Source organism: Colobus angolensis, unplaced genomic scaffold (assembly GCF_000951035.1).
Source record: "Colobus angolensis palliatus isolate OR3802 unplaced genomic scaffold, Cang.pa_1.0 Scaffold728, whole genome shotgun sequence".
Taxonomy (NCBI): domain Eukaryota; kingdom Metazoa; phylum Chordata; class Mammalia; order Primates; family Cercopithecidae; genus Colobus; species Colobus angolensis.
This window is the reverse complement of record NW_012121021.1, coordinates 183,272-200,672: the sequence shown is the minus strand read 5'-3', so window position 1 is coordinate 200,672 and position 17,401 is coordinate 183,272. Positions and strand designations below refer to the sequence as shown.

The 17,401-nt window shown below is 41.5% G+C and overlaps 1 protein-coding gene across 1 annotated transcript in view; it reads left to right on the top strand.

Annotated features, from left to right (window-relative positions):
- LOC105501584 (oligophrenin-1) overlaps nt 1-17,401 on the top strand; it is a 188,852-nt gene that overhangs the window by 170,759 nt on the left and 692 nt on the right. The window contains exons 16-19 of the mRNA XM_011927570.1: nt 4,354-4,677; nt 11,234-11,399; nt 12,454-12,504; nt 16,730-16,771. Of these exons, the coding sequence (XP_011782960.1) occupies nt 4,354-4,677; nt 11,234-11,399; nt 12,454-12,504; nt 16,730-16,763 (575 nt within the window). The 3' untranslated portion in view covers nt 16,764-16,771. The remainder of the gene's footprint in view (nt 1-4,353; nt 4,678-11,233; nt 11,400-12,453; nt 12,505-16,729; nt 16,772-17,401) is intronic.

The window sequence follows — 17,401 nt, the reverse complement described above, 5'->3', positions numbered from 1 at the left end:
TCATTCTCTGACCAGCTTTGATCCGTTGCTGGCAATGGGCTGCGCTCCTCAGTTCAAAATGCAGAAATCACCGGTCTTCTGTGTCCTTCGCGCTGGGCGTTGGAGACTGCAGCTGTTCCTGTTCGGCCATCTTGCTCCGTCCCCGGATGTCTGTTTTTAATTATCTTGGGTATATACCTAGGACTGGAATTGTAGGTTATATGGCCGGTCTATATTAAAACTTTTGAAGAATTGCCAGGCTGTTTTCCAAAGCAGTTGTACCTTTTTTTTTTTTTTTTCCTTGAGATGAAATACTGTCACCTGGGCAGGAGTGCAATGGTGTGATCTCAGCTTACTGCAACCTCTGCCTGCTGGGTTCATGTGATTCTCTTGCTTCAGCCTCCCGAGTAGCTGGGATTACAGGCGCACACCACCACACCCAGCTAATTTTTTGTATTTTTAGTAGAGCCAGGGTTTCACTACCTGTCTTGACCAGACTGGTCTCAAACTCCTGACCTCATGATCCGCCCACCTTGGCCTCCCAAACTGCTGGGATTACAGGCGTGCGCCACCACACCAGGCCGCAGCTGCACCATTTTACTTTCCCACCAGCAATGAATGAAGGCTCCAATTTCACCACATCCTCGCCAACACTTTGCATAGTCTGTCTTATTTATTCTAGCCATTCTCTGTGAGTGTGAATCCATCATCTCATTTAATGTTCAACACTCCCATGAGAGGTAGGTATACTGAACTCTGTTTTATAGTGAAGGCACTGGAAGCTCAAAGATGATGAGTAGTTTTCCCAACTAACACAGCTGCTAAATGACAGAACAATTTGCACTCATCTATCTTATCCTGAAGCTTATTTATTTACTATAATATCACACTTCCTATAACCTGTGTGAACACTGTTCTGAGAAGGAACCAATCCTACTCACCAGTAGCATCTCATTATCTTACTCTGAAATTTGTTATCCCTTTTGTATATAGTATGTCAGTGACTCCTTTCACCCTCTCATGGACTCCATCACACCTCCATAACTAAGCCCTGGTTATTCCACTTCTTTAACCTCTGTTGAATCCGCCTCTCTTTTCTGATGCAGCTCTAGTTTGGATCCTTCTCATCAGCAGTCCCCTAGCTGGTCTTTCTGCCACCAGTCTTTCTGCTCCAACCTATTTTTCGTTGGAACAAGCCTACTTTTCATCACTTTTCATAATGAACCCAAAGGGATGTTTAAAAATGCATATTTGATAATGCCACTTCTCCCCACCCCCAGCCCTCTGCCCCCCAAAATCATTGTCTTCTGTGACTCAAAGGCAGAGTTTGTATTCCTGAGCACGGCATTCATGGACTTCATAATATAGACCCAACTTATTTCAGCAACCTCACCTCCAGCTACCCACACTTTTTCATCTATAATTGGTCCCTATGCTCAAGCCAAACCAAACTTTTCATTATATTTTCTCAGGCAAACATGGTCTTTCATTCCTCCAAGTTGTTTTTTGTTTGAATGCCCTTTCTACTGTGCTTCACCTTTTGGAATTCTTCAAGGCCCAGCTCAAAAGTTACCTTTTTTATAAAGACCCTCTCTAATCCTTGCAGTCAGTATTAGTACTGTCTTACTCCTAGCACTTATTTGCATGAATCTAAATGTATTATAATAATTGATTTATTTCTATTACAGTACTAGTGTGTATTCTCTCAAAGCTTCTCCCCACCTCTTACGCACCCATAGAAGAGAGGCCTCCACTTTAAGGGTTGGCCCCATGCCTGTTTATGAGGTCTCACTGTCTGATCCTGATTCACTCACAGTTCTTCATAGTCTCTGAGGCTTGTCTGTGTGTTTTCCTGTAGAAATGGATGGCTGCTTAGGGAAAGGGGATGGCACCGAACTTTTATTACCTGACAGAGCAATGAACTCTCTCTTCAGAAAGAGTAAATAGACTATGGAAACAGACTTCAAGATTTGAAACTTGGCGTTTCCACTTAGTAGCTTTGTGACATGGAGACTTCGGGTGCCTTAGATTTCTTAACTGTAAAATGGGGCTAATAACAATGTACTACTTTATAGAACTGCTTTGAGGATTATATGAGATAATCCAGGTAAAGCATTTAGAACAGGGCCTGCCATGGTGTAAGTGTTCAAGTAATAGTGTATGTTATCTTAGTATTATTCTCATTATTACTATCATTGTCACTATTGTCATTATTTTTATTCACCATACCCCAGAACCTGGAAATAGTTTCCCTGCTGAAAGGCCTAGCTCCGAAGTCATCATGGCTTCTATAATTACATTTTCTATTTTCCCTAGCAAGCAGAAGATACTTTCCTGAGTGGAAGGTAGCAGCCTCTCTGAGGCTGTGTATGTGGATCCTCTTTATGAAAACTGACCCTCTTGAGATGGTGATGATACTCTATGGCCTGTAGGGCACAGGCAACCTTTATTGTCTTCCCTAAGGGAGAGCAAAGATGGAGTCACTTGGCCAGAAGGAAGTATTCAGATAGGAACATGCAGCTGAGATGTTGGGCTAAAGCATGTGAGGGAAAGAATTTATGTCACCATGCACTTTATTGTTTGGAGAGAGTAGATGTGCTTGAGTTACTCCTGAGTGCTATATGTTTAAAGATGCCCTCTGCCACAAGGCATGTCCTGGAAGCCAGAGGCTCTAGTTACTTGGCACTCTTGTGCTCATGTTCATGCCGTTATTTGTGAGCCTTTGGTAGTTTTTTTTTGTTTGATGGCCTCTGTCTGGTTGCACTTGTGCTAGGGTTAATAAATAAAGGGTTATGTGTCTACTTTGGGACAAAATTAGGGGGACTGCAGGGGAACTCCCCTTGGTTCCGGCCCCTTTGGCAGTGGCATCAGTGGTGGCAGATTCCCAAGGAGAACAAAACTGTCTAGGGAACAAAAACCTTTGCAGCAAGACTTCCCCCATGGAAACTCTTGCCTCACTGCCCACCCACCACATAATAGTGTAAGTAATAACCACCAATTAATGAGTGTCTGTTATGTGCCAGGCACTGAAATAAGTGTACCATCTCCTGGAATCCTCACCACAACCTCATGAGACTGGTATTCTTTATTATTCCCATTTTACTGAGGAGAAAATTTGAGGTACAAAGAGAATAGGGAACTTGTACAAGGTCTCACAGTTGGTAAGAAGCAGAACTGAGATTCAGACCTGGCCACCTGGCTTCAGAGCCTGCATTTCTTTTAACATTTTATTATGAAGAATTCCAAACATAAACAGAAATTGAAAACAAACATATTGAACTCTCCACATTTCAGCATTTAAAAACATATACCCGTTCTTATTTCATCTATACCCCTACCTGTTCCCCCAACCTACTCATCATGTCATTTCATTTGTAAATGTTTCAGTATATATCTCTAAAAGAAAGAAACTCTATTAAAAGCAAAACCATAATATCATCATCATACTTAAAAGAAAATAAAACAAAACAGTGATTTCTTAGGATCAACTATCCAGTCAGTATCCACATTCTCCTATTATCTCAATTTGTTAAAAAAAAAAATCAGGATCTAAATAAAATCCATGTACTGCAATTGGTTGATATATATCTCAGGTTTCAATTTGCTGGCTGGAACCTCTGTTCTTAACCACTACACTCATAAAGTTTTTTATGACTATGGAAGGTGACAGTTTCTTTACAGCAGGCATTCTCAATCTGGGGTTTATTGACAGCTTCAGAAGGCTCTGTGAATCACTTAAAAATTAGTTTTCGAAATTTTGGCTCTATTTGTGTGGGTTAATTTTTCTAGGGAGATGGTCCCTAGGTCTCATTAGGGTCTCAAAAGCTTTCAGTAAGTCTCAGAACTACTGAAAAACATGTACTAATGTCAGAGGAAATTGTAGACCACAAAAGCTGGGGAAAGAACAGTTGGAGGTTTCCTTCTGAGTTGGAGAAAGAAGTTAAAGTATGTTATGTTGATTAACTTAAAATTTGAGAGACCTTAACAAAATACTTTTCAGAGAAGTGGTTAAGAGTTAACTGATGATGTCTTCATTTGCGAAGAATAGAATATGCCGTTGATTGGGGACTTTAAGTCTTTTTTGAATGACATATTCCTTTAATAAAACCTCTTGGTTTATTGTGGCTTATTGAATTGTGGTGGTGAAAATCATACACGGATCTTGAATTCCTTATTTGGATTGGATCTGTGGCTTTACATGAACTGGGAAGGGTAGAGAATGATTCTGTGGGTTATAGTTGGTTTGTGCCACAGTGACATAACTGCTTTGAAAATGTATACAAATTTTCAAAATTAAGTATGTATGCATGTATCAAAATGAAAAGGTTTTAAAAGTTATCATTAATCTTTCCTCTTTGCACCAACTTTTCCCAGATGAAATTCAACATCAAACACTGAATGGTACTCTCACCAGCAGCATAGAAACCCCCAAGCCACCACAACACCCCAAACTACCTATTCAGAGGAGTGGGGAAACTGATCCTGGGAGGAAGTCCCCAAGCAGGCCTATTTCGGATGGCAAGTTGGAGCCCTGCCCAGAGGTGGATGTGGGGAAGTTGGTGTCTAGGCTACAGGATGGAGGGACCAAGATTACCCCAAAGGCCACCAATGGACCCATGCCAGGCTCTGGGCCCACCAAGACCCCCTCTTTCCACATAAAGAGACCAGCTCCCCGGCCCCTGGCCCATCACAAGGAGGGTAAGTGCTTGGGAATCCCATGGGAGCCAGAGCTGAACCTAACTACTTTTCACCTTGAGATCCTTCTGAGTTTGGAGATATATTTAAGTGGCATTCTGTTCCGGTTTACTACCACTAATATTGGAACAGTGGGCAAGATCACAATAATCAGTCACAACAATCACTAGAATGTAAGCTTCATGAGGGCAGGAATTTTTTACCTGTTTTGTTTACCTCTATATCCCAAGTGTTATGTGCCTGGCACTGTACTAATTGCTGATATACTATTTCTTATCCTCACAATCCCACTGTAAAGAATGTATTATTTTTTTTTTTTTTTTTTTTTTTGACGGAGTCCGCTCTGTCACCCAGGCTGGAGTGCAGTGACGTGATCTCGGCTCACTGCAATGTCCGCCTCCCAGGTTCAAGTGATTCCCCTGCCTCAGCCTCCTGAGTAGCTGGGATTACAGGCACTCACCACCATGCCTGGCTAATTTTTGTATTTTCAGTAGAGACAGAGTTTTGCCATGTTAGCCAGGCTGGTCTCAAACTCTCGACCTCAGGTGATCCACCCACCTTGGCCTCCCAAAGTGCTGGGATTACAGGTGTGAGCTACCATACCTGGCCAAGAATGTATTATTCTTGTTTTTTTTTTTTTTTCTTTTTTTTTTTTTAATTAGGAAATGGAGGCTGCTGTAGGTAAGTGACTTGCCAAAGATTCACAGCTAGTAACTGGCAGACCTGGGAACTAAATCTTACCATGTCTCACAGACACTAAAGTCAGCGTTCTTTCCCCTGAGGCAGAACAATCATTTTACCTTCCTATAAGAAGCTGTGAATCTGTGAACCCTTGTTTTCTCATTCTCCCTTTGGAGTTTGGGAGAAATAGGGACAAAGGGGCACAACTTCTGCCAAACTCTGAACTTTTGAAATTATTGCAAATTCAAGGTGTGGCTGACTTCAGCAAATTTAATTAACTATTACATGTTGAGACTCATGTTGAGAGATTGGGGCTAATCCAGAGGGGAGTTTTAGGGGACATAATTCTATGAAGATAGTAAGATATAATGGACAAAATAAGGATTTGAGTATCAGAAAGGCTTGGATCCAAGTCCTAGCTCTTTTACTTTGTAGCTTTAAGGAATTTCACAGTATAGCAAAATGTAAAACCTTAAAAAAATTGTTAAGAATAATTTATTTGACAAATATTTATTGAGTTCTGACCGTGTACCTGGCCCCATTCTACATGCTGAAGAAATGAATAAGACTTAATGAAGTCCCTGTCCTCTTGAGGTTTAGATGAGAGAGCTTGGCAGACTATGACCTGTGGACCCGATTGGGCCCACTGCACTGCCTCTTTTTATATAGCCTGTAAGCTAAGAATTCTTTTTTTACAATTTTTAATGTTTGGAATTAAAAAGGAAATCATATTTTATGACGTGAAAATGTGAAATTCAAACTTTGTCCATAGACATAAATACACCCCTTCATTTACATGTTGTCTATGGCTGCTTTCATGCCACAACAGCGGAATTGCATAGTAGCAACAAAGACTTTGTGGCCTGCACAGCCTAAAATATTAACTGTCTGACACTTTACAGAAAAAGTTTATTGGCCTTTTTACAGAAAAAGTTTATTGGCCTTTGCCTTAGATTCTAGAGTACTGATAAGAAAACATGAGGCCCAGAATGGGAATCGGGAGGTTGGGGAAAGGTAGAATAGCAAGGAAATGGCAGGAATGGAGTTAGTATACAAAATATTTGCCATTAAACACTTGGTGGAGCGGTGTCATAGATTTGGTTCCAAACTTTCTAGAACAAACAAAAAGAGAGAAACCAATGATTATATAACTAAGTTCCTAAGGTAAAAACAAGCCAATTGTTCAGGTAAACCATAACTTTTCTGGTTTTGAGGCCAGGAAAAAATTTCTTCCATGGATTATTTCATATAACAACCTCAGTATGAACCAACGGCATTGTCTCAGAGCACAATTTAGTAAAAGCTATTCAATGTGGGGATGGGAGGGGGTTCAGTATAATTTCTACAAGTCCAGTACAATTTCTACAAGTAGTTGACTCTGAATGCTCTGGTTTGATCCACTGATGCTGATGTGATCACTCATGCTATCACAGTTGATTTATTTAAGCTGTTTGCACCTTGGTTTCCAGCTCTGTAAAATGAGAAAACAGTTCACCTGATAGAGCTATTATTGCTAGGATTTAAAGGAATAACAAAATATCTGGCTCATAATCAGCATTCAAAATATGATACTGATTTGCCTCCCCTGTCCCTCTTCTCACTATGATTTGGCTCTTCTGGGACATAGCCAAGAAAGGGAAAACTTTAATGTAGACCTCTGCTTCCGTTTTTAAGTCATGTCATGACCTTCCTATCAATCTGGGTAGAAGGTTGGGTAACTCAACTTATGCTCATCACAGTAAAATTTTTCTTGTCTGTTGCCAAGCCTTGAGATTGGCGAGATTCTATCAGCTCAGCGCACACAGTAACTCAGCCCTTCTTCCCTCCCTCCTGCAAAGTTCAATCCCAGTGGCATTCCCCTCTTCTCCTTCCTCCAGTCCTACCCTGGGCTGCTGGCAGCAGCTACTCTGATCTAATGGTCTCAGTTAATATAAGTACTGATCTGACTTGTTCAGTATCAGCCTAACTATCTAAATCTGGGCCTCAGCTTTGCCTGGCTTCATTTTCTGCTTTCAATCAGTTAGCAACAGGCTGGCATGATGCAACTTTTTTCAGAAACCCGTGCTTCCAGCTTTGGCTACAGAAAGCAGAACTGAGGTGGTTTTTGCCTCCGTGGAGAACCCCCCAAACCTCTGATATAGTTGCCTCTTTGAACCTTACCTACACTATCTATTTACTTCTTACTTCCTCCTTGCTCCCCTCCTGATTCTGGCTGCTTCTCCTAGTAGATTCCCCGGTATCTGAAGAGTTACCAGTTAAGCAAAAGCTGCACACAGCTCTGACCCTGTGCTATAACTGATAGTTGTTTGCTCCTGGTACTGGCCAGTATTCGAGGGAGGCAGCTGTTACCTCAGCCAGCCCAGTCTGCACCTTGCAGTTGTCACCCCGTTTCAGCTCTGTTGTTTAGGACTTTGCCTGCCATCCTGAGGATCAGTACACAGGCTCCATTGTGTTAGTGAACCAACTGTGCCACAGTCCTGCCCCCATCTTTACCCCTTGCATTGACTTAACATTTGAGTGGCCTTAACATTCTTCACATTTTTTCTCAGCAATTAAAAGTAACAAAAGCATGGTGCATGTTAAACTGCTTTTTTCCATGATAGTCAACTTTAAAATAAGAATCAATAGTGTTTGCTGATGGAATTTTATCAAGGATCCTTTTCTGTTCCAGACATGAGCTTGATACTTTCACTCTTCAGTTGCATCTAATCATTGTGATAAGCCTTATGAGGTAGGATTTACCCTCCCCTTTTTATAGTTGGAGAAAGAGAGGCTCACAGACACAAAACAACTTGCTCAGAGTTACCTAGGTTGTAAGGTACAGAGATGGGGCTTGACCTCAGCTTCTTGGGTTCAAGATTGGGACTCTTTTTCTTCATACGATATTTCTTCAGTTCCATTGGCTACCTTCTCCTTTCTATTTTTCTAAGGACCACTTACTTTTGGGGGGTGCAAAATTATACAAGCATATTTTTTTCTGCCTTCATCTGAGTTTATTGCCTCTTAAGTGTCCTGACTTTGCAAAGGGCAGACATGTAGCTACCACAAAGGGATTTAGGACTTCCCTTTTGGTAATGAAGAGGGAGGAGGGCTATATCCCATCTACTTTACATGTATTTGTTTATTTAATCAGGCATAATCCTATGCAAAGGGAGAGACAAAGATGAAAAGTCATTGTCTCTGCCTTCCAAAGGTTCATGGTGACACTGGCATGCAAGCAATCAGCCCCAGTCCAATGTGATCCATGTTCTAATAGGCGTGAGAAGAAATTCTAGTAGGAGCATGGAGCAAGGAGACCTTCATTCTACCTGAGGTATTGAGATGACAATGAAGAGCACACCATGGACTAGGACTTTATGACATGGGTTGAGGGGCCCTTCTTAGCTCCTTTCCTCTGTCTTGGCTGGAAAGGAAAGATTGCATCTGGTAGCATGCTTTTGGGCTTGTAAGGCCTTGCTCAGTCACAGAGCCATCAATTCTCCACTGAGGTGACTAATGCTATGAGTGACATTTGCATCTACTCTAAAAGTATTAGGAACAGACTTGCTCTTGCAGTAATGGGTGTTGCTGGCCATTATCCGCATTTTCTTGTTTGGACTTATGCTTTAATAATCTACTGTTTGGTTTTTATTCTCTACTTTTCTTGGAGCCTAATTCCAAATTGTTTTATAAGGATAAATAATGGCTAAGGAAGACTTTAAGGTGAGCATGGAGGAGTGTCATAGAAAAAAAGAGATAATTCTAGGAGACGGGGAATCTACAAGAGGAAACAACCTCCTCCTACTCTGTACCTTCAGGTTGGGTATAGATGAGTATAAGGAAAGGTGAAAAAAAGTTGCTAAGGTTCAATACTGATGACCACCAGGTCCCAATAAATCTGCAAATGTTAAGATTCTTTGGTTATGCTCATTTGACAGAGATTAGAGAAAGAGGGAACAGGTTGGGCTTGAGAGGGAGATCAAGTTTGTAGTAAAAGCCAGGTTTTGGACTAAGGTTGAAAAGAAATTAAAAGGAAGTACAGCTTGGTGGAAAGACTATAGGCTCAAGTGACTTAGTGGTTGAAAGCTCAGGCTCCTGAATCTTCCAGATGTGAGTTTGAATCCTGGCTCTGCCTCTTCCTAGCTGTGGGACTTTAGGCAGGTTACAACCTCTCTGAACCTTAGTTTTCTCATTTGTATGATGAAGATAATATTTGTGCCCATAGGATTACTATAACAACAAAGTGAGTTCTCTACATGCCTAGCATATCAAGAGTACTCAATAAATGATAGCAGTTGTTTTGCTTTCATAGGAGACTATTACTAGCTACTTGATCTTAGTTAGGTCAGCTTTACTTCTTTGAGCCAGTTTTCTCAACTGTAAGTGGGGACAATACCACCATTGAAGGCAAGGATTTTGCATGGATTAAATTAGATTAGCTATACCAAGAATCTGGTAAAATAATAGAGGCTTAAGAAGTGGTAGTATTACTAGGTAACAACCTCTCAGGAAATGGCACGCGTGGAAGATGGGGTATCTACTCTTCTGTATTCAAGGCCCTTTGAGAAGCCTCAAGCCTAAAATGTAGATGGCATAAAAGAGTTCAGAGCTATATTTTCAACCCACAACCTGTCCCTACCATGCCAAACACCTAGGAAGAGGCAAACTAACCTCAAGGTCTAGCTCAATTCTCATTCTGTCCATGAAGCCTTCTGACAATCCTACCCCAGTTAGCCCTCCCTTGTTTCATATATTTTGGCACCCAAGATTGGCCCTCTAATGTGGATGCTGATTTATAGTATTCACACTTATTTCCCATGAATATGACTTATATCCCCAACTTAGTTTTGAGCTCCTAGAGGGCAGGGGTCATTTGTGTGCTTTTTTTTGCGTGTGAGAGTGTAAGCTTGGGCTATAATGGGCTATTATATATAATAGCACTTTTTGTGGACTTTTTCACTTGATATTATTTTGTATGCCTGTTTTTGTTTTGACCTGGTCTAAATTTTTGGCAGTTCACACATAATATATATTGGTTAAATGCTTGTATGAATTGAATTGTTTGTTTAACCTTTGTGGTTAGGTCTGATTTTTTTTCTGATAAGATGCATGCTTTTGTGCCAATTGCTTTTTCTTAAGGTTTTTTTTGTTGTTGTTGTTCCCCTCTTGGATTAGTCCATTTGGGCCTGTTTCCAAAAGCAGAATTACTGGATCAACAAGTATGAACTGTCTCATATGTATGATTTTGTATTTCATCCATATTGTTCCAGAATCCTTGATGCCCTCTAGATAAAATAAACCCAGTTCACATTACCACCTGCAATGTGTGAGTTTACCTGTTTCACTATAGTCCTACTATAACCATCTTATTTAAAAGGTACTTATATTTATTTTGTACTGACAAGGAAACTAAAGACACAAAGGCAGGAAGGTGAGTTAGAAGACAACTATAATAGTCAAGGCCTAAGTGAAAAGACCTGGATTTCAGTGATGATAAATTTAAACAATTCAAATTCATCATCATAAGACATTTAGTAAGCACCTACTATGTACCTGGCCCTGCACTAAATATATTAGTACCTGATTTAGTCCTCCCACTATCTCTGTAAGATAATATATTGTGGATCTTTATTATATAGCTGGGGAAACTGAGACTTAGGTAATTGATATGACACACCCAAGATATCTGAAACTCCAGAGCTGGGGTTCAAATATAGTCTGAAGGGATAGTTGCCAGAAAAATTACAAAAAAAAAAAAAAAAAGCCAGTGTTGTTAGTCACCAAGAAGAAATGGAGGCCAAGGAAGTTGGCCCAGGTAACTCTCATATTGGGTGCCTGTTCATGAGTAGTGTTCTGTTTGGCTAACCATCCAAGTTCCTGGTATCATTTTCTCTTCTAGGGGATGCTGACAGTTTCAGCAAAGTGCGGCCTCCAGGAGAAAAGCCAACCATCATCCGCCCCCCAGTGAGGCCCCCAGATCCTCCCTGCCGGGCAGCTACTCCCCAAAAGCCAGAACCAAAGCCAGATATTGTGGCTGGCAATGCAGGGGAAATCACATCATCTGTGTAAGTAGGGTTGTACCTCAAACTTGACTGAAGGCCTGTCCTAAGCCACTAGGAATGCTTTCAGGATCACCATATTAAGGGTATACAGTGCACAACCCTGGGGCATCCTTCACTTTATAGTCTAGGGAAATATCATAAGCCAGCCCTGTTGGGAGTATTCCACTCAATGCTCAAAGCTGAGGGATTTCTCTAAAGTTGAAACCTTTGATTCTTAGTACCTGCTAGGAGACCTATTTTTCTTAACTTCCTTTATCTCTGTATGGTGATATTATTACCTTCTGATTTTAGCTTCCTTGGCTCAGGACATTTAAAAAAAATTTTCTTGTTATTTCTACTGGTTTTAAAAGTAATGTAATGAACAGATTTGTTCATTGTACTTATGCTTGAGGCTTTTATTTTAAGCAAAGGGTATGATTTAAAATTGTTTTTCAAAATGACTTTGGTTCCCCAGAGAGCCTCTTACAGGGTGGGAGCTGAGCTGATGTCCAACAGGCCTTCCTGAGGCTGGGCTGCAAGCCAAGGAACCAGAGAAGGAGCAGCTAGGGTAGGACCACAGCAGTGCTCAGGGACCAGCTTTGCTTGGCCACAACGCGCTTGCCTGTCCTCTCTTTATTGACTGGGACTGCTCTCAGTATACTGCCTCCTGGTCTTCCTTTTTCTTGTGTTTCTTGTTTTCCATAATTGTAAAATTGGAGAAAAAGAAGAACAAAGCCTCCACAGCTTTGACTAATTAGCTCAGTATATTTACAAAAAGCCAACAATTATACTTTGAAATCAAGACTGGTTTCATTTATTTCCCCCAAGAAGAGCCTGACTCAGCAACGTACTCAGAGCATTCTGAAGCAGCGGGGATAAAGAGTGTCAGCTATGGCCTTGGGGGTGCCTATGGGCTCTGGGCCATTTCACATTCGGATGCGTAGGGCCTTTGCCAGCAAAGGCAGGGGCTGGCATTGGTGTCTCATCTGGTTCAGAGTCTCCTGTCCTTTCTGTTGGCCACTGGTTCTCACATGTTTACCAAAGCAACTTATGGGACTTGGTTGGCTTCTGTTTGCAGGGTGGCTTCCAGGACCAGGTTTTTTGAAACAGCTTCCCGGAAAACAGGAAGGTAAGAGATAGAGGTGGCAAAAGAGAAACCAAATCGCCTTTTAATAACTGTATCCTTAGCATGCAATTGTGCTCACTCTAGCATTTTCTCTTTTTTTATTTCTCTACAGATCTGTCTCTGTCTGTCACTTTCTCTTCCCCACCTCTGTCTCTCCATCCCTATCTGTCTCTCACCTGTTCACCTGTGTTGTCTATTTGTCTCTCTCATATTCTTTTTCTCACTTGGTGTCTCTGTCCCTCTTTCTTTCTTTCCTTCTTTCCTTCTTTCCTTCCTTCCTTCCTTCCTTCCTTCCTTCCTTCCTTCCTTCCTTTCTTCCTTCCTTCCTTCTTTCCCTTTTTCTTTTTTTCTTTTCTTTTCTTTTCTTTTCTTTTCTTTTCTTTTCTTTTCTTTTCTTTTCTTTTCTTTCTTTTTTTCTTTTGAGATGGAGTCTTACTCTGTTGCCCAGGCTGGAGTGCAGTAGCACAATCTTGGCTCACTGCAACCTCTGCCTCCCGGATTCAAGTGATCCTCCCACCTCAGCCTCCCTAGTAGCTGGGACTACAGGTACGCGCCATCATGCTCAGCTAATTTTTGTATTTTCAGTAGAGACAGGGTTTTGCCATGTTGGCCAGGCTGGTCTCAAACTCCTGACCTCAGGTGATCCATCCACCTCAGCCTCCTAAAGTGCTGGGATTACAGGTGTGAGCCACTGCACCCAGCCAGTGTCTGTGTCATTCTCAATCTCTTTCTGTCTCTCTGTGTTTCTCTGCCTGTGTCCCCATAGTTGTCTTTATCTGTCCGTTTCTCTGTTCATGTCACTCTATATGTCTCTGTTTTTCTCTTCCTGTGTCTCTTTGTATCTCTTGTCTCTTTGCCTCTCCATTTCTTCATCTCTCTCTGTGCTCCTCTTTCTCTTTTCTCTCACAAGCACATATGTATGTGCACACTTGTGTGTGCATGTGCATGCGAATACACACCAAGCAGTATCTCAAAGACTTTACACCCAATGTGGCTCTATTTTTTGTTAGTTTACTTATTTAGATTCCATTATATACTCAAAGGGCAGCTGACAGGGATATGTAGAATATTATACTCTGACATAAACAGCCTTTGGGCCCCCATTTCAAGAGTAAACACTGGACTTAGGCAATGGTTCTCAAAGTGGCTGCACATCTAAGTCACCTGGAAACGTGGAGAAAAATGTCACATATTCCTGGATTTCATTCTAGACCCACTAAAACGGAATCTCTAGTAGTGAGGCCTGGGAATATGACTTTTTGTTTTATTTTGTTTTTTCCCTCCCTCCCTTTCTTCTTTTCCATTAGTTTGTTATTAAAACTTCTCAAGTGCTGGTGCAGACTATCCAAGGCCTGGAATTTAGGACCCTTTGGACTAGAACATCTGGAGAAATATTTGGTTAGCCTTCAGGGACACTTTTGTTGGTTATCAGAGAGTTTGAAATTGTTCTTCCTAACAGGTGACAGAAGCAGAACTCTTCTAGGTGGTCAGTTAAAAGCAGAACAATATACCTTTCCCAGCAGTGGAGTTGGGGTGGATTTGCCATCCTCTAGTCAAAACTATGGGGACTGACTCACTAGGACATGATTCTGCACAGCAGTTCATTCTAGCTCTGCTTGTCAGCGAGCCACCTGGAACCTCAGACTGGGCCAAGTTCTCCTTAGACAATAATTTACCATTCATTCTACCATAGCAGATGAAAGTCAGATCAAGGCACCAGATTTCTGTTACTGATAGCATGAAGATAAAAGTTTTCACCTCAGAAATTTTTAAAGTAAGCTTAACCAAATATCTCCCTTGATAAAAGAAAAAAAGAAAAGAAAAGAAGAAGGGAGAAGAAGAGAGTCTCAAATATTCTTAATAAGGTGGCCTATGCCTCCCTAGAATAAACCACTTGAGAAGTAAATAACAAGGAAATAGAACGATGTAAACTGGAATGAACTGAATATGTCTATAGGAAAGCTTTTTAGAGGAGGTGATATATGAGCTGGGGCTTGAAAAAAGAATAGAACTAGACAGAAACAATGTTGTGGGGGGAGTTATTGATCTGCAAGCTTGGACAGGAAACCAAGGTATTGAGAAGGAAATATGTAAGAAGCAGGAAGAAAGTCCAATAGAATTTTTAAGGCAGGTAGACTTACAAGAGGGAAGCTATAGCCAAACTGGTATTGAGAGTGTGAAAAGATGGGTAGCCACTACCAATGGGCTGGGCTTTGTCAGCCAGTGCTCAAGGAAGCCTTAGATCAACCACAACCTACAAGGGCTATGACCAAAGCAGGCACTTCAGGCTAGAGTATCACTCTTCCCACCCCGTGTCTGGTCTTCTAGAACCTAAATTTAATCCTGTTCTTTATTCCTAGATTCCATTTTGGCAGGAATGTAGGTAAGACCAAAGTAGGTACACCTGCTTTCCAGTATGTCGTGAGCTAACATCCTGGGTACCTACAGGCTCCTCCCACTCAGCATCCACATAGGGAAAGCATCCCTTCCGTCTAGGCCTCCACCTTGTAACCACCACTTGCATCAGTGCTTCCACAGGCTGGCCTCTGCTCAACATCCTCAGACCAGTCACACAGTCAGTCCCATCTGTGGTCATTGTTGCTAAGTTTTTCTCTCATCTCTAATGAAAATGATGATCTTTTTAAACTTTGTCTTGCCCCTTTTTGGTCCCCATTTGTATACCTGACTACAGCCTAGCATTTGAATGACATCAACCCCTTATTCATTTCCCTTACACAATTTAAACATAATAACTAAGAAGAAAATGAGTAATGGCTCATCAAGAACATAAAGGAGGGGAGGACATTTCAAAGAGGTCCAACAACTTATGGTTTCAGAAGTTATTAGCATTCCACTTTGGCTAGAATGTAGCAGTGAAAAGAGGGAAGCTTAGCTGGGGGTGAGACCAGAAAGATGAATTGGAGCCAGATTGTGAAGGCATTGTATAACATACTAAGGTGCTTGGTCTTTATACTGCAGTCCATATGTGGATGAGTCATAGAAAGGGGGGAAGAACTTCAAGCATGACAGTCACATTCTGAGCTGACCAAGTTGTAGAAAGATCACTTTGGTAGTGGGAAAGATAGATGGGAGAGGAAAGACTGGAGACCAGTTAAGGAGACTAATTGTCCTGACAAGAGTTGGGTAAGCTCTGGCCTATGGCATTCCCAGTGGGAATGGAATAGAAGGGACAGATTTGAGAAAGACTCAATAAGACCTTGCTACGTTTTCAAACATGGAACATTGATGAACTGAGAAAGAGAAAAGTCTAACTTGGGCACTTAAGTAGATGGTACAATAATTAATCATGGAGAAGCAGGATTTATGGGAAAGATGCCGTGCTCAATTTTGGACACAGTGATTTTGAAGACATAGTTGTTAAATTTGTACAAATTTTAAAAAGACACTTAGAGACTTAGGTAGAGATGTTCAGTGGGTAACTGCAACTTAGGCTAGCAGTTGGAGCTGGATGTACGTATACATAGATTTTGGGGTAGAACTGTGAGTACAGTCACTATATAAGTCTTGGTGGGGGGGCTATTCACATACGCTACAATGTGAATAGTAGCCTGTTGCGGGGAGGTCCCTAGTATTTGGTGGCAATTGAAACCATGGATGGGAATAAGATCCTCCAGGGAGTACGTGTAAACAGACTGGAGAGAAGAGATAAACAGAGGGTTGAGGACATAGCCCTGGGGACCAACTGTTATACGCAATGCTCTGGCCACACTGTAGTGGGTTTCATTTGCCAAGATTTTCTCGTCCCCCAGCTGTCCCCAGACAAGGGTAATTTAGAACTAATCCAAGCACATCAAGAGGCTGGACAAGGTTGGTTTAGTCTTCTAGGCAAAGGAGGATTCATCTTTCACATGGTACTTGTCTGTGTCCTCACCCTTATCCCTGTTAGAGATCATCACAGTATGTAGTTTGTGGTCTGCAGCCAGCTTCCCTGGGTTCTCCAAGCTTCACATAGTCTGGTACTCAGAGAATTGTTCTGGTGCCTGAAAGATGTCTTCACGTCTAGGATTCTGGGCTCTTTAAGCCTGCCAGAGAAGGAGCCCCAACTATAAGCATGGAGCTAGATGTTTTGAAACATCTGGGCTGAATCACGTCTCCATTTTTCAAATGGCCTCTTTAGCACTGGCCTGGAAGGGTCCCCCATTCCCCTAATTTACCTTTCCAGTCCTGATTTCTAGAATCTTAGTGAAATGTCTTTCTTTATCCACAGTTCTCAAGGCAGACTTCCTGGAGATGAAAGTTGAGGCTACAGGTATGTAGTCCCTATCCCTGATTACAGAACCTTGTTCCACATAAGCCTTCATTACGGGATCTGATATTTTGAGGACTGGAATAACATGTAGATCAGAAGGGTGGGAACTCACTTCTATGCCTCAGTTCAATACCCTATCACTGCATGATCCTTAAATTTAGTGACTTTCAATTCCAAGGTTTTGTGTGATTTTAAGTAACCTTCCTCTTTCGTTTCTTTTTTGCCTAGCCAAACTATGACATGCTTTCACAGATTGCCTTTGAATCAAATTTATTAAGAATCCTAGGCTGTGACATTTTGGGAAAGTACATTTCCTTCTCTGAGCCTCAGTTTCCCAGTTTCTAAAATGAGAAGGTTGGAACCTTCTAACTTTGACACCTCTCAGGCCTTTAAGGAAACCAGGAACCTCCTTTTTGATATTATAACAGACACCAAGAAGCTACCCATCTATAGATGGATTCATTCCTACAGACCAAATCATTATTTCAGTCTTACCCACCTGAACCTTCATTCTTAGTCCTTTATGTTTGTCCAATGCAAAGCACTTTCACATTCATTATTTCATTTGATGCATATCACATGCCAGGAGAAGGGAGGATAACATGCATTCTAACTCAACAAATAAAGGAA